Raw genomic sequence first — 18,358 nt, 5'->3', positions numbered from 1 at the left:
ATGCTATCAGACCTGCTGAGTTTTTCCAGCATTTCTTGTTTTTCTCTAAAGGACCATTTAATCTGTTTTTGGTGATGCTGGTTGAGGGCTAAAAATTGGCCATAACAGCGGGAGAATTCACCTGCTGTCAAATAGGTCAATTTAACCAAGCAGAGGAGTCTTTGCTTTAGCTTCTCATCTGAAAGATAGTACTGCACCTTCAACAATACAGAATTTCCATAGTATTGTATTGAAAGATCTGGCTAGATTGTATATTCAAGATCTGAACTGCAGCCTGAAGCCACAATCTTTTGGATACTAAGCTCATTTGACAGTTAACATTTTTACATTTTTCAATTAAGTTTAAATTAAATTAACTTCATGGCAAGATCTTGTGGGTTAACATAACTGAATAAAATAAAAACATTTGCCCTATGATACATGAAACTGATAAATGTGAATAGTATAGATGGCTTTTAGCATTTCCAGACTGTATTTGGCAAGTAGACCAGTTGAGTTGGGCCCCGGTAAGTGACAAAAAAATAATGCCGTTTCCAGGTAAAACTAGGAAAGAGGACTTGTTTGGGGATTATCAAGAACTAGGAACTAAATTAAAGAACAGGTCCTCAAGGGTTATAATCTCCGGATTACTACCCAAGCCACGTGCAAATTGGCATAGGGACGCGAGAATAAGGGAAGTAAACACGTGGCTAAAGGAGTGGTGCGGGAAAGAGGGGTTCCATTTCGTGGGGCACTGGCATCAGTATTGGAACAGAAGGAATCTGTACCGTTGGGACAGTCTCCACCTAAACTGATCTGGGACCAAAGTTCTAGAGAAAAGGGTAAATAGGGTGGTCAACAGGACTTTAAACTAGAAAGTTTGGGGGGGGGGGGGGAGGAGGACGGCTAAAACTCCAAGAATCATGACTAATGGGAAACAAAGCAGCAGGTTAGCATGTGAGGGGGGTGGATTCAGCTTCATCATGGAAAATTATGATAAAACTGAAAAGGAGAGCCCAGGAGCGGCTATTAAAATCTTCAGAACACAAAATAGAACAGAGTGTTTGGAAAGGGCTAGGAATCTAACTTCAAGCACATCAGATAAAGGGATGACAATAAGAAAGGGGATAGGAAATACAGGACTGAAGGTGTTGTATCTGAATGCACGCAGTATACAAAATAGGGTAAATGAGCTTGAGGCACAGATTGAATTTGGCAGGTATGATGTGGTGGGCATTACGGAGACATGGCTGCAAGGGGATCAGGACTGGGAGAAAAATATCCAAGGATATACATCCTATCGAAAAGATAGGCAGGTTGGCAGAGGGGGTGGGGTTGCTTTGTTAGTAAGAAATGAAATTAAATCGATAGCAAGAAATGGTGTTGGGTCATATGATGTAGAATGTGTGTGGGTAGAGTTGAGGAACTGCAAAGGTAAAAAAACCATAATGGGAGTTAGGTACAGGCCTCCGAATAGTAGTCAGGATGTGGGGCACAAGACACACCTAGAGACAGAAAAGGTGTGTAAGAAAGGCAAGGTTACAGTGATCATGGGGGATTTCATTATGCAGGTAGACTGGGAAAATCAGGTTGGTTGTGGATCCCAAGAAAAGGAATTTGTGGAATGTCTACGAGATGGCTTTTTGGAGCAGCTTGTGGTGGAACAAGCAATTCTAGATTTAGTAATGTGTAATGAGGCAGATTTGATAAGGGAGCTTAAGATGAAGGAACCCTTAGGAGGAAGTGACCATAATACGATGGAATTTACCCTGCAATTTGAGGGGAAAAAGCTGAAATCAGATGTAACAGTATTACAGTTGAATAAAAGCAACTACTGAGGCATGAGGGAGGAGCTGCCCAGAATTGACTGGGAGATGAGCCTAGCAGGAAAGACAGTGGGACAGCAATGGCAGGAGTTTCTGGGAGTAATTTGGGAGACACAGCAAAAATTCATCTTTAGGAAGAAGAAGCATACTAAAGGGAGGACGAGGCAACCATGGCTGACAAGGGAAGTCAGGGACAGCATAAAAGCTAAAGAGAAAGCATACAATGCGGCGAAGAGCAGTGGGAAACTAGGGGATTGGGAAGCTTACAAAGACCAACAGAGGGCAACTAAAAAAGAAATAAGGAGGGAGAAGATTAAATATGAGGTAAACTAGCCAGTAATATAAAAGATGATTGCAAGAGTTTTTTTTAGATATATAAAGGGTAAGAGAGAGGCAAAAGTGGACATTGGGCCACTGGAGAAGTGGTAGTGGGGAACAAAGAAATGGCGGAGGAACTGAATAGGTACTTTGCGTCAGTCTTCACAGTTGAAGACACGAGTGACATCCTCAAAGTTCAAGAGAGTTGGGGGGCAGAGGTGAGTATGGTGGCCATTACCAAGGAGAAGGTGCTAGGAAAACTGAAAGGTCTGAAGGTGGATAAGTCACCTGGACCAGATGGATTACACCCCAGTGTTCTGAAGAAGATAGCTGAAGAGATATTGGAGGCGGTAGTGGTGATCTTTCAGGAATCACTGGAGTCAGGGAGGGTCCCAGAGGACTGCAAAATCGCTAACGTAACCCTCCTGTTTAAGAAGAGAGTGAGGCAAAAGATGGGAAATTACAGGCCGATTAGCCTGACGTCGGTTGTTGGTAGGATTTTAGAGTCCATCATTAAGGATGAAATTTCAGAATACATGGAATTGCATGGTAAAATCGGGCAAAGTCAGCATGTTTTCATCAAGGGGAGGTCATGCCTGACAAATCTGTTAGAATTCTTTGAGAAGGTGATGAGTAGGTTAGACAAATGAGAGCCAATGGATGTTATCTACTTGGACTTCCAGAAGGCCTTTGACAAGGTGCTGCACAGGAGGCTGCTCAGTAAGATAAGAGCCCATGGTGTTAGAAGCAAGGTATTAGCATGGATAGAAGATTGGCTGTCTGGCATGAGGCAGAGAGTGGGGATAAGGGGGTCCTTCTCAGGATGGCGGCAGGTGACTAGTGGAGTTCCGCCAGGGTCAGTGTTGGGCCACAACTTTTCACTTTATACATTAATGATCTAGATGAAGGAACTGAGGGCATCCTGGCTAAGTTTGCAGATGATACAAAGATAGGTCGAGGGACAGGTAGTATTGAGGAGGCGGGGAGGCTGCAGAAGGATTTGGACAGGTTAGGAGAATGGGCAAAGAAGTGGCAGAAGGAATACAATGCGGGGAAGTGTGAGGTCATATACATTGGTAGGAAGAATAGAGGCATGGACTATTTTCTAAATGGGGAGAGAATTCAGAAATCTGGAGTGCAAAGGGCCTTGGGAGTCCTAGTCCAGGATTCTCTTAAGGTTAACTTACAGGTTGAGTCGATAGGAAGGCAAATGCAATGTTGGCATTTATTTCGACAGGACTAGAATATAAAAGCAGGGATGTGCTGCTAAGGCTTTATAAGGCTCTGGTCAAACCACATTTAGAATATTGTGAGCAATTTTGGGCCCCATATCTCAGGAAGGATGGGCTGGCCCTGGAGAGGGTCCAGAGGAGGTTCACGAGAATGATCCCAGGAATGAAAGGCTTAACGTATGAGGAACGTTTGAGGACTCTGGGTCTATACTCGATGGAGTTTAGAAGGATGAGGGGGCATCTGATTGAAACTTACAGAATACTGAAAGGCCTGGATAGAGTGGACGTGGGGAAGATGTTTCCATTAGTAGGAGAGACTAGGACCCGAGGGCACAGCTTCAGTATAAAGGGAAGACCTTTTAGAACAGAGATGAGGAGAAACTTCTTTAGCCAGAGAGTGGTGAATCTATGGAATTCATTGCCACAGAAGGCTGTGGAGGCCAGGTCATTGAGTGTATTTAAGACCGAGATAGATAGGTTCTTGATTGGTAAGCGGATCAAAGGTTACGGGGAGAAGGTGGGAGAATGGGATTGAGAAACTTATCAGCCATAATTGAATGGCGGAGCAGACTCGATGGGCCGATTGGCCTAATTTCTGCTCCTATGTCTTATGGTCTAAATTTGTACTTAGCATATTTTACTGTGATGTGTTATGAATCATGTGAAACCTCAGCTCATTTAACTTCAACTTTTCAGCTAGTAGACATTAGTTGCCAGTTACTAAACTGAAGACTAATATCAGTTTAGTTAATGCAGCGCTGGAAATTGTTTTCTGCAGAACAGATTAAATGACTAGCATAATGTAGTTTACCACCATCCCCCATCCCGGCTGCATGTTTGAAGGTGGGTGGACTTGTAAAATTCTCGCCACCTACCCACTTGCCCCTGACCTGTTTCCCATATTAAGGGGAGCAGTGGAGGCGTCGGTCAGCCTGCCCTCCTCTAGGCCAATTGAGGCCTTTGTGGCCAATTAAGGAGTTAGGAGGCCTCCTTTAGGGGGCCTCCTTTGGGAGACCCCTATGCCTTTCGGAGGCACTCCCTAAAGATCCCTCCCACCAAACCCCATACACCCACAAACACCTTCCTATCCACCCAACCCAACTCACTCTCTCAAACCCAGCACCCACCCCCTCCTTCTCAATGGGGCATGCCAGCCTAGCCCCAGTGATACCCAGAACTTACCTGAAGTTCACCCTCCATCAGCTCCTCCTCTTCGGGGACAGCCCTATGGTTCTCGCAGTGGACAATGCTTGAACCTGGCACTGCTGGGGCTACAGAGTTGCTGGCCAATTGGATTGGTTGGCAACTCTCTAAAATGGACTTCCTCCCCAGATTGGGGTGGAAGTTATGCCCAAACCAAGTGTGAAATGGCTGGTCAACCGACTTTGTCGTGGGCAGGCTCCTGACTGACTTTTCAGCCAGCGGCGCGGGGAAAACAGCACCCTGTAAAATCCAGCCCATAATCAAAACTGTTGATATTTTGGACCAGAAATTACAAGATTGACACAAAATTTACTTCTAAGGAGTGGACTGTTTATATTCATTTGTTCTAACTTATTTAAAGAAAAATGTAAAAATTGAAAGCATTCTAAACTCAGTGTAACACCCCATTGAATATTAAACTCTACTAAAAGCAGAAGAAATCAATCTAATTGGGGAATAGGTGAAAAAAATTGTTTTCGCTCTTGTAGTCAAACAATTCATGTTTCAGTGTCTTTATCTTGTCTTCACTGGTCTGCATCATAAAGCAAATACCAAATGCTGCCACGTTGTCACAGTGGATTGCCAGATAAAGAAGCTGCAATGGTCGTCATTGTAGACTGCAGCGACATGTAAATGGTGTATGATATGAGCAGAGATACCATGAGTGACTACAAATTAAATGGTCTTTAAACTGTGAAAAGGTGGAGGGTTAGTTTTCTTTTAAAGACACAAGAAAAAGCATGCACTTATAAAGCAAGCAGGAAATGGCAAAGTGATGGTTAATAGAACTGAAAAACCAGAAAACCTGCACAGACGTTTCCTATAATCGAGACACTCAAGAACTATTTGGGATTACAAGTTCACAACATAGACACAGAAATGGAATGAAAGCCTGAAACCTTCAAATACCAGAGGTGAAAACACTGAGTTTAACTTCTGGTTAGATGTTGCATGTAGAAATAAGCAGAATCAAGTTCTTGAGGCATTTTTGATTTCCATCCAATTCAAACAGCCACTATTTCGCACCTTAAATCACCTTTCACTCTTCCAGTCAAGAATGTCCAAAGACTTGCTAAAGCTTGTTTGTGAGAAGTGCTGTAGACAACTGTTGGAAACTTGATTCTATCAAAGGATTATGTACTTCAACATAGGCCTTTATGGTGGAACTGACAACGTATGGGGAAAAATAGATTTTTGGTATTGAAGGATGCATTATACTTCTGCTATAAAAAGTGAGTGTGCATATTACATTTGGACACAGTATCAACCCATCAAGGTCAGGAGTAGATACTGTGATACACAACATCAGAAGCACGTGCCATTTCTGATTAAGAATGCCAAATCAGGGGAAAATTTACGTTGTGAGCTTCTGTCCAATGGGTTAACAATTGTCAAATTTATTTTATGCAGGACCCTTGCAGCTGGCTGACAGAGGATACTTTTATCTCAACAGTTCAAGCTGAATTTTAGCTTAGATTGCTACGGTGAAAGGCTAGTGTCTAACTCACGGCCTACACAATCCATAATCAACAATTTTTGCATTATATGTAACTGAGGCTGAGTCTGGGTTCCGCCAAGGTCACTCAGCTTGACCTCATTACAGCTTTGGTTCAAACATGACAAAAGAACTGAATTCCAGAGGCGAGGCGAAAGTGACTACCCTTGATATCAAGGCAACATTTGACTGAGTGTGGCATCAAGGAGCCCTAGCAAAACTGGAGCCAAAGGGAATCAGGGGGGAAACTCTCTGCTGGTTGGAGTCATACCTAGCACAAAAGGAAGGTGGTTGTGGTTGTTGCAGGTCAACCATCTAAGTTCCATGGTATCACTGCAGGAGTTCCTCAGGATGGTGAGGCCCAACTATCTTCATCTGCTTCATCAATTACCTTCCTTCCATCATAAGATCAGAACTGGTGATGTTCGCTGATGGTTGCACAATGTTCAGCACCATTTAAGACTCCTCAGATACTGAAGCAGTCCATGTCCAAATGCAGCAAGATCTGGACAATATCCAGATTTGGGGTGGCAAGAAACACAAGTGCCAGGCAATGACCATCTCCAACAAGGGAGAGTTTAACCATCACCCTTGACATACACGGAATCCCCCACTGTCAACATCCTGGGGGCTACCATTGACTAGTAATTGAACTGGACTAGCCATATAAATACTGTGGCTACAGGAGCAGGTCAGACGCTAGGAATCTTGCAGCGAGTAACTCACCTCCTGACTCCCCAGAACCTGTCCACCAACTGTAAGGCACAAGTCAGAAGTGTGATGGAATACTCTTCACTTGCCTAGGTGAGTGCAGCTCCGACAACATTCAAGAAGCTTGACAACATCCATGACAAAGCAATCCACTTGATTGGCACCCTTTCCACAAACATTCACTCCCTCCACCACCAACTAACAATGGCAGCCCTGTGTACCATCTTACAACTTGCAATGCAGAAACTCACCAATGCTCCATAGACATCAACTTCCAAACCCACAACCGTTACCATTTAGAAGGACAAGGCCAGCAAGTACATGGGAACACTACCGCTTGGAAGTTCCCATCCAAGCCATTCACCATCCTCAGTTGGAAATGTTTTGTCATTTCTTCAATGTCACTGGGTCAAAATCTTGGAAATCCCTCCATAACAGCACTCTGGGTGCACCTACACCATAGGGAGTGCAGCAGTTCAAGACAACAGCTCACCACCACCTTCTCCAGGACAATAGAGATGGGTAATAAATGCTGGCCTAGCCCATGTCACCCACAGCCCATGAATTAATTTTAAAAAACATACTTTATACATTTGTTGTGTATTCAGTGTTGTTCAATAGGTCTCATGAAGGTTTATTTTATGGCTTAAGCAAGTTTGAGAAGAACTTCTCTAGAATTTTTCTTAAATTGGTCTCAAGCTTTATTTTGCCTCTCCTAAGCACTGCATGATTTGATTGATGAGTGAGCAGTGAACTTGGTTGCATCACATCTCAGTGGATTAGGCTTAATAGATTGGATGCTCTCTCTCCCCACTCTTCCTTGTATGTTCAGATAATTATAATAAAGAGAGAACTTGCATTTATATCATGCCTTTCACACCCTCAGGAGGTCCCACCATTTCAGTTAATGAATTTCATTTCAGTTGTAGACATTGGTATTCCGTAGGTAAACAGAGCAGTGAACTTCTGCACAATAAGGTCATTAAAAGAGGAAATGATGGTGGTGCCACTGGTTATGTTGTCCAGGACATCAAGAGAGCTTCACTACTCTAGTTCAAATAGTGCTCTACTCTTCCTCTAATTGTTCCATGGGACCTCTTGTGTTTACCTGACCAGGCAAACAGGATGTTGATTGAAACATCTCATTTGAAAGAAAGGAGACAACGTAGCACTCACTGCAATGGTGTGTCAGCCTAAATTATGTGTTCAAGTTTTGGAGTAGGGCGTGAAATCACCACCCGACTCAGACATAAGAAAGAAGCAAAGCGGGCACAATTAATATAGTATAAAGGAAAAGCCACGCTTCTGTCAGTAACTTTAGTGGTATCTGGCATGGTTCTTGCATTATACTCTTTAATTCATGACTTCAGGCTATCTACTATCTATCCTATACACTATTCTATTATCAGTGGTAGAGCTGTAACTAGCAGTACTTCACCAAATTGTTGTATTAATCAAAACTGCCCTCTCCAGAAACGGTCTAAGTTTCCATTACGGTTCTGGAGAGCATTTTCCTCAGTTACAGGAAACACAAGAATTTTATACATTATGTATTAAAAAATCTATAGTAAAACAGAGCGTGACAACAGGCAAGAATATGATGTGCATGGGCAAAACAGAAATGAAAAACAAACATTAATAATATACAAAGATTTAACAGAAATGTGCTATCCCAACAAAGCCATAGTATGTTTCACAACGCAGAACTCCTGGGCCTAGTTTGACAGTAGTGATTGCCAAAGGATTTCTAAAACACTTTGGCAGTTGAGTTTAAATATTAATGGAATATAGTAGAATAGACATGAAAGGGAAATCACCACTTCACTAATCTGTCTCTACAAGTGATGCATTAAATTTCTCACATTTACAACACAATGCAATTGCCAGATTGAATTCAAGCATAATTTAATGATAAATGAGTTCAACAGTATTGACTGTTCAACAGAGTGTCTCAATCTCAGTTCTGTGCAGATCTCCCATAACACAGCAAACCCATGCCTCAAGTATGACGGTACATCACAAAATACCTTTGAAAAGAGGGGCTAAAATGGAACAGAGTGGGCAGGAACACCTTTTAAACTGGAGAAAACGCCGTAACTTACTCTTGCCAAAGACGGTTGGTTGAGGAGGACGTGGAGGAGGCTCCTCTGCAAATTTTTAAAAGAGGCAGCACAGGAAGAAAAGGCCAAAATCATTAGCACAATCACAACACAGTGCACCAATAGACAATGTGCATAGCATCATTTAAACCTTAAACAGCCATCTACTGGACATTTATTGAGAAAGAGTTGGCAGTAACCTGCACAGTGTAATCTTTTTCAATACTAGATTCCTATTTCAAGGGGCTGCAAGTTCAGATTTCAACTGCACCTGCATTTTTACCTTTATTAAACTTGCTTGTCCCAACTGGATAGCAGTTTTTGGGTAAGGTATCTTCTGCACACTGCTCCTTCAGGAGCAGAAATACGTGTCCCACCAGTCACAGAAATATATGACTCCAATCTCTTTGGCTATTTGATCTAAAAATACAATCCCCCAAACACACACACACGTGGCAGATAATGGATTCTAAATAGATTAATAAAGCAACAGGTTTAGACCTTCTCCCCACACTCACCTTGCAACTCTATTTACTAGTTTACTTTCTGCACCCATTACTCTTCTGAGCTTAGTCATCTTATAGGCAGATCACAGTGCTACCTTATGTAAACAAGTAATCTTATTTAAGTGGGAAAGGAGGCCTGACCTTACATGTTCAACTCATACAAACTTTCCAAGCAGCAGTGTTGGTATTGCTGGTTATGAAAAAGTTCATTTTGTCATTAATTTACAGGCGCTGTGACATCTATCTAACAGCCACCAATTTGGTTCTCATGAACTACATTAAGTGTAATCTGTCAGTTTTCTCAAAGTTATCTGCACATTTAAAGGTTAATGACAGTGTTTCACTCAAACAGCAACAAAATCTAATTTAGGGAGATTTAAAATTAGACACACTAACTTTCAAAAGAAATCAGGTAAATGTCGAGTAATCTTATATTTCAAAACTTGTATCTAACTGTGTAAAAACATATATAATGTATAATGCAATTACATCCACAGTAGCAATAAAAAATTGTTCACTAATATTATTGCATAAAATTATTTTTGAAGGCTAACAAATGATTAATTTCTACGATTGTTAATTTTTTTTTTACAGTAGTAGGAGAGTATAGGAATAGTACTGTCATTGTGAGTACTCTTACCTCTCCATTGATTTAAGTAAATAAGTCCAAAGAGTGTTGCATTCTACTGGAAACTTTATATATCTATTTCTTCAGTATCAACACCATTTCAGTTCTGCAAACTTAATAGGGATACAGTGAACTGATTTTAGATATGAGCCTATTAGTGAGCAATTCCAGCTATTCTTCTTGATCTTAGAGATTTCCAACACTATAGATTTTGCTCTTCGTCATAGGTTTCTCAACATTAGATTTTTAAAAATACTTTCCAATCCTGTAGCATATCAAAGCTTAAGAACTTCAGTACCATTTGAGCACACAGCAAGAGCCATCAGTTCACAGTGTACGCTCAACAGGCTCTCAAAGTGTGTGCTCACTAATGTACAAAGTTGGCACAATAAAAATTTCTGAATGGAAAGGCAGGATAGAGCTATTACACTTTTTAATGTAATGTTTCCAACATTGCACTGATAAAAGGTGTAACCTTAACTCTACTGAGCTAAGGCTCACATTGGCAAATTTTCATTAAGTGTATTAGATGTAGATAGATGTTTGTATTTATTAGGGTACAGATCCTATTGTAGATTGAAATAATGAAAATGTAACAGAACCAGATAAAGCAGAGAAAGCAAAAGTTGCATAAAGCACGAGATTGAGATTTTTCTTGACTTTGAGTTCTTACTTTTTGATCTTCCTGGTAGCTGGGTGGGCCTGGTCGCTTTCATATCAAGTCCAAGGACATCCGGAGGATCCATGGGATTGCCCAGGTACAGTCTGTGAGAAGACAAACCAGCCACCATAAAATGTGGATGGTTAATAACACGTTGGGAATCAAAACAGCTTTGTATTGACTCACAATGTAACAGAGCACCAATTGCGTAAGAAGTGGACATTTGTATGGCTCCAGATATTAGGAATATACTTATTCCTTTTATAGTTGCTATTCTTGTCGAAGTCCAATGTTACCTCTAGGTAGATGAAGTCAGCAACTTATAATTTCAGTATTAATAAGCAACTGCTGTAAGGCTTTCACAGTATTTATCTAGCTAGGGCATGTTTAAGTGCAACTGATCGAAGATTGCTGTTACAAAAAAGGTCAATATGGAGAAGTGTCTCTACAAGGTAATAAAGGAGAGCAGCACAAAATAGAAACACAGGAATGTATAGGATTGAAAAGGGCCATCATCATCCAACTGGCTGATCCAAATGTCTAGGAAATAGGATATCCAGCATTACAATGCTTGGGTTTTTCCTATTTTTTTTAAACCGAAACTAAAAAAACAGTACTTAAAAAGTTAGAGCTGGCTCTTTCAGCAGCCAAGCCAATCAATAATTCCTATGTCTGGCTAGAAAAGGGAGAGTGTGGATGGAGTTTCTGTGTACTTGGGCCAACAGAGAAGACAATCACATCATGGAAGCTCTTCTGTTGAGTCATGTACACCAAAGACTTGGAAGGATTTAGTAGAAAACCGGTTTTGCCATCCACTAAAAAGGACTTTCAAGCGATAGTTGAAAAGAATAGTTTTCCCAATATATAATTGGATGAATGTTCTACTTCTCCAGGGCTGAACGCTGGATAAGCAATCTTATAATATAGCAACAGTGGAGGAGTCGAGAAAGGTGTCTAAAGCTGCTCGCTATTCCAGGATCATCCTAGAATGCAAAGCTTCATTTCTCTACTGCAAATTGTCTTCTTAAACCCCCTCCCCTGTCTCCACCACCCTTACCTGCAATATTAAGAATGAAGAACTCATGAACTATTTTGTCACTAATATTAAGACCATCCAATCAGTTGCTTCTGCCATGTCCTTCCTTTGCGCTATCCCACCTAGCCAAACTTTCTCTAAATCTCTCTCTATCCTAGTCCTGAACTAGCTTTCTCTCCTAACCCTCTCATGCCCTTCAGAGCTCATCTTGTCCATCCAATCCACATTCTGCTCCCTCAGCAGCTATTCCCATTAAACTGTTGACCACCCAATTTACCCTCCTAATCCTCATGCTAGCTGATATTGCTAATAGTTCTCTTTTCAAGTGTTGTCCTTCTCTTCTTTAAATCTGCTGTCAGCAACCTCTTCTCAAAAGAAATCCTTGGCCCAATCAACTTTGCAAACTTGCCCATCTTCAACCTCACTTTCCTCTTCAAAGTCCTTGAATCTGTTCCCATCTTACTTGGACTTCCATATTTGAATCTTTCTAATCAGATTTTCATCCTTGCCACTGTACCAAAACAACTCGTATCAAAGTCACAAACCACATCCTATGTGACTGTGACAAAAATAGATTTTCCCTCCTCATTCTTCTTGAGCAGTCTGCAGCTTTTGACATGGTTGATCACACCATCCTCCTCCAAATCCTTTCCATTATCATCCAACTGTGTGGAACGGTTCATCATCTGGTTCCATTATTATCGATCTAACTGTATCGAGAGTATTACTTGCAATGGCTTCTCTTCCTATACCCTCGCTGTTACCTTTGTTGCTCACCCAACGATCTATTCTTGGTCCCTTCGTATTTCTCATCCATATGCAGCCCTTTAGCGACATCATCTGAAAACACAGCATTAGTTTTCACATGTAAGCTGCGACACCCAGCTCTACTTCACCACCACCTTTCTCGATTCCTCCGCTGTTGCTACATTATTAGACTGCTTTTCCAGCATCCAGTACTAGATAAGTAGAACATTCATCTAATTATACATTGGGAAAACTATTGTTTTTCAACCCCCCACTTCAAACTCCTATTCTCTAGCTAATGATTTCATCCCTCTTCCTGACAACAATTAGAGATTAAACCAATCTCTTTACAACCTTGATGTCATATTTAACCCTGAGCTGAGCTTCTGAGCAGATATTCGCACCATTGCTAAGACCTCCTATTTCCATCGACTTCACACCTGTATGAGCTCATCTGCTACTGAAAGACTCATTTATGCCTTTATTAGTTCTAGATGTGATTATTCCAATGTGCTCCTGGCTGGTAGCCCAAAGTCTACTCCCCATAAACCTAAGGTCATCAATAATTCTGCTGTCCTTGTCTTAACTCCCACCAAGTCCCATTCCCCTATCACCCCCACTCGCTGACCCAAACTGCTCCCAGTCAAGCAATGTCTCAATTTTAAAACTTTTGCCCGTTTTCAAATCTCTCCATGGTCTCGCCCCTCACCAGCTACCCATCCCTGTAATCTCCTCCAGCCCCACAACCCTCCAGGATATCAGAGCTCATCTAATTCTGGGGTCCTCGATTTTTATTGCTCCACCACTGAAGGCTGTACCTTTAGTTGCCTAGGCCCCAAGCACTGGAATTCCCTCTCTACATCTCTCTGCCTCTCTGCTTTCCTCCTTGAAGACTCTCTTTAAAACCTACCTCTTTGACTAAGCTTTTGGTCATCTGACCTGACATCTCCTTATGTGGCTCAGTGTCATACTTTGTTTTCTAATGCTCCTGCAAAGCACCTTGGGAAATTTTATTTCATTAAAGGCCCTATATAAATTGCTGTTGTTATTGTCTAAACAATCAGCTTACCACTGGGACATGGATGTAAAATATTAACTCTAAAAACACAAGACACATATTTTACGAGAGAAACTCTAGAAAATCAGTTCAAAAAGCACAAATTTATACTGAAGCTGACTAAGAATCTTCAATCATCCACAATATAAAAATCCAATTTCTGAATATGAAGTCAATCATTGTCCAATATGCAATCCAACCTCACACTGTGTATGATTGTGTTGCACTCAATTTATCTGAGATCACTGCACTTCTCCCAACCCCCACACACACAGGAACTCAGGATTCTAACATATATTTTGATTTTCTGACATAATTAATAAGATAGTTATGGAAAGATTTCAGTGTTTTACAATTTCATTTTGAAGTTAATAATGGTAGGTGTAATGATTGACAACAAGGAAATATCTTGATAAATTTATTATTTGTCTGCAATGGTGGGGGTCACTATGAGTAACTTCCCCATAGGGGAAGACAGGGAATTCAACAACACAGTTTCTGATCATTAATAAAACTGGAAGCACACATGTACGTATTTGTGAAGACAGTATGTCACTTGGTTATTAAATGCCCCTGGTCAAATTGTTTGCTGAAACTCAGTGCCCAAGTTCATACATGAAACCTCATGGGCAAAATACCAGGCGCTGTCAACACCATAACTCTACTTTTTTTCTCTAAGGTAGTGACTATAGTGCGAGGCAGAAACAAGGAACAGGTAGTGCGTAGTGTTATAAATGCAAGTTGTTGTTGTAAAGGCAATGAGGGAGGTTAACAAATTATTGCTCAAGTATGGATTGTGTAAAACAAACAATTACTCTCCAAATATGGAGTATGTTTCATATGTCTGTAGAACCAGCCCTTCTCCATAGAAATTAATGTGGAAGAAAAACTGGCTTTTAAGCATATCTATACTTAAACTGGTCTGCAGTTCAGTGGGGTAAGGTATATTCCAGCATATATGCAAATTCCTACATACTCATCTATTTTGTCAGGAAAGCCCCAGCAGTGCTCAAGTTTGGTGTCTCCATGACCCGTGTGAATAAAGCTGTTCTTGAGAGGATGGCTGATGTCATGGGCTGAAAGGCCTGCGACGGATGTCACTGTGTTTCGTGGGAACTGTCCCACCTTCAGTGTGCGCTTGTTTTGACCTCTCCACCAATAATTTTCAGCCCTGCAAAAAGGGAGGTAAAAATGCTGATTAAAATTCTAAAATTCTATGACTCAGATATGACGGCTATTTAGGCAGAAAGTGAGCAGCCTATTTTGTTAGTAGCCTTATCTTTATAAAAGTTCAACCTAATTAGCATATATCTTCATGCGTTCTCTTTGTTAGCAATAGCAAATACACTCCCCACATTTCAAGAGTGGGAAAAGTATATTTTTGTTTATGTATACCAGAATTGGTGAACATTGGTACTGAGCTAAAATATTTGTTTTACTATGAGAAAACACACCCTCCAAAATTCATATTAATTGAGGTGATGGGTTTTGAGATATTGATAAATGTAGAAATATTCGTGTTACAGTGCACACCTCACACTCCAATAGGTTGTCTTTTGTAAAAAAGAAGTGTGGCTTACAAAATGTTGTAATAAGGACAGAAATGTCCATTAAAATTCTCTTATCCCTCAATATGCAGTTAGTTATTTGGTAGTTGGGTGCTGAAATTGACAGGATTTTCATTAGAACATTGAAACCTCTACAGCACAGAAGGAGGCTATTTGGCCCAGGGTGTCGTGCCGGCTGTAAGAGCTATACAGCCTTAACCTACCTTTCAGCTCTTGGCCCATAGCCCTGCAGATTACAGAATTTCAAGTGCACATGCCATTTTTTTAAATGCAATGATAGTTTCTACCTCTGCCACCCTTACAGTCAGTGATTTCTAGACACTATGTTCTGGGTGAAAAAACATTACTCAACTCTCCTCTAACCTTTTATTCTTTCATGAGATGTGGGCCTCACCAGCATTTGTTGCCCATCCCTAATTGCCCTTGAACTGAGTGGCTTGTTAGGTCATTTCAAAAGGCAGTTAAGAGTCAAGCACATTACTCTGGATCTGGGGTCACATGCAGGCCAGGCCATGTAAGGGTGGCAGATTTCCTTCCCTAAAGAACATCAGTGAACCAGATGGGTTTTTTACAACAATTAATAATAGCTTAATGGTCACCATTATTGAGACTAGCTTTCGATTCCATATTTTATTAATTGGATTTTAAATTCCACCATGCCATGATGGGATTTGAACATGTGACCCCTGAGCATTAGTTTGGGCCTCTGCATTACTAATTCAATGCCAATACCACTACGCAACTGTGTCTCCTTCCACAAATTACTTTAAATCCATGTTCCCTGGTTATTGACTTCTCCATTCTCAGAAATAGGTCCTTCCTATTAACCCTGCATAGGTCTTTAATCATTTTATAAGTTTCTACTAAATATCCCCTCAGTCTCTTCAAGCACAGCACTTGCTGATGTGGTCCTTAATCTCATTGCACATATTTGACCACTAGGGCCAAACTTCCTTCGCCTTCCTCAGACTAGACTTGATTCTTTTTTGGCATAGGTGCTTTTTAGTATTCCTTTTGTCATCTCTTTGGGGATAATGACCCTAGCCCCTTTGTACAAGATACCATCTTGGGCAATCACTTCACCTCTATATGCCAAATACTCTCTTATAGTAAGAAGTGTGTCCTTGATAGTTGCAGGCCATCCTTTCATCACAACTTCCTGTAGCACATAAAGTGTTTCATCTCATTGTGTAGTTTGCTTCATTTGAGCAAGATTCTTGCCTGTCAGATTCAACGTCTCTTCTGGCTTTATGACTTCCAGAACAGGTGGTGATTTTGTTTCATGTTGTAACTTCCTTCAAAGGGAGTGCAGCTCTAAACAGCATGTCGGCGATGATGTTATGATAATATCACTGGACTAGTAACCCAGAGGCTCAGGCTAATGTTCTGGGGACACAGGTTAAAATCCCTTCATGGCAGGTGGTGGAATTTAAAATGCAATTAATAAATTCTGGAATTGAAAGCTATTATCAGTAACAGTGACCATGAAACTATCGTTGATCGTTGTAAAAACCCACTGATTCACTAATGTTCTTTAGGGAAGGAAATCTGCTAATCTTACCTGGTCTGGCCTACATGTCACTCCAGATCCACAGCAATGTGGTTGGCTCTTAAGTGCCCTCTGAAATGGCCTAGCAAGTCACTCAGCTGTATCAAACCGCTACAAAGCCTACAAAAAGGAATGGAAGCAGATGGACCACCAGGCATTGACCTAGGCACTGGAAATGACAATGGCAAACCCAGCCCTGTCCATCCTGCAATGTCTTCCTTACTAACATGTGGGGGCTTGTACCAAAATTGGGACAGCTGTCCCACAGACTAGTCAAACAACTGCCTGTCATAGTCATACTCACTAAATCATACTTTACAGATAAAGTCCCAGATGCTACCATCATCATACCTGGGCGTGTCCTCTCTCACTAGCAGGTCAAACTCACCAGATGGCGGCACAGTGGTGTACAGTCAGGAGGAAGGTGCTCTGTGAGTCCTCAACATTGACTTAAGGCCCCATTTAGTCTCATGGCATCAAGTTAAACATGGGCAAGGAAACCTCCTGCTGATGCCACCTACTGCAAAAACTCCCCCGCTCGCCACCTCCCTCCCCCCCTCAAACCCCGCAGCTCCCCCTCAGCTGATGAATCCATGTTGAACACCAATTAGAAGAAGCACAGAGGATGGCAAGGGAACAGGATTTACTCTGGGTGGGGGGCTTCAATGTCCATCACCAAGAGTTGCTCGGTAGCACCATTACTGACTGGGCTGGCCGAATCCTGAAGGACATAGCTGCTAGACTGGGTCTGCAGCAAGTGGTGAGAGAACCAACAAGAGAAAAAACATACTTGGCATCATCCTCGCCAAGCTGCTGCATCTGTCCATGGTACTATTAGTATAAGCAACCACCAGACAGTACTTACGAAAACAAAGTTACGTCTTCACACTGAGATAACCCTTATTATTGTGTTGTGTGTCGCCACCATTGTGCTAAATGGGATAGATTTCAAACAGATCTAGCAACTCAAAACTGGGCATCCATAAGGTGCTGTGGGCCATCAGCAGCAGCAGAACTGTATTCAGCCACAATCTGCAACCTCATGGCCCAGTATATTCCCCCAATCTACCATGACCACCAAGCCGGATTAAGAGTATAGGAGGTGGTTTCAGGAGCAGCATCAAGCATAGCATAAATTTAGGGAGTTGAAAGTGTGGCTTAAAGATTGGTGTGAGAGAAAAGGGTTTTGATTCATGCGGCACTGGCGCTATTAGTGGGGAAACTGGGGCAGTCCTCACCTGAAACATGCTGGGACAGGTGTTCTGGAAAGTTGCAAAACTACGGTGGGAGGGAGGGCTTCAAACTAAATAGTGATGTCAAAGGATCAAGTGTGAGAAGATGTGATCAATTAAAGAGAGGAGACAAGGCAAGAGAGCAAAGTAGCAATAAGAGAAGTAATCAGAGCATGGCAGGAAGGGACAGATGTACAAACTTGAGTGCACTAGCAGATGAGGCCAGAGATTGCAAAAATGGTAAAACATGGAGTTAAGGGCTCTGTACCTGAATGCACGTAGCATTTGTGACAAAACAGATGAATTGACAGCTCAAATAGAAATAAATATGTATGTATGATCTGATAGCCATTACAGAGACCTGGCTACAAGATGACAAAGGCTGGGATCTGAATATTCAAGGATACATGAAATTTTGGAAGGACTGGAAGCTAGGAAAAGGTGGATGTGTAGCATTGTTAATTAAAGATGATATTAGTATGATAGAGAGGGATGACCTTAGTTTTAAAGA

At 41.5% G+C, this 18,358-nt stretch overlaps 1 protein-coding gene across 8 annotated transcripts in view; it reads right to left on the bottom strand.

The window, feature by feature from the left end:
• The window catches only part of tnk2b (tyrosine kinase, non-receptor, 2b), a 259,122-nt gene that overhangs the window by 31,598 nt on the left and 209,166 nt on the right, over nt 1–18,358 (bottom strand). For 4 of the 8 annotated variants that reach the window (XM_041216325.1, XM_041216316.1, XM_041216342.1 and 1 more), the window contains 3 exons: nt 14,475–14,669; nt 10,671–10,762; nt 8,792–8,911 (listed from right to left, as the gene is read on the bottom strand). In XM_041216325.1, coding sequence (XP_041072259.1) covers nt 8,792–8,911; nt 10,671–10,762; nt 14,475–14,669 — 407 coding nt within the window. The remainder of the gene's footprint in view (nt 1–8,791; nt 8,912–10,670; nt 10,763–14,474; nt 14,670–18,358) is intronic. The other 4 variants (XM_041216333.1, XM_041216361.1, XM_041216352.1 and 1 more) reach the window with 2 other exon arrangements.

The sequence above is a fragment of the Carcharodon carcharias genome, chromosome 2 (genome assembly GCF_017639515.1).
Source record: "Carcharodon carcharias isolate sCarCar2 chromosome 2, sCarCar2.pri, whole genome shotgun sequence".
In the NCBI taxonomy this organism is placed as follows: domain Eukaryota; kingdom Metazoa; phylum Chordata; class Chondrichthyes; order Lamniformes; family Lamnidae; genus Carcharodon; species Carcharodon carcharias.
Note: the sequence above shows the minus strand (reverse complement) of the source record. Positions and strands in the feature narration are given on the sequence as shown.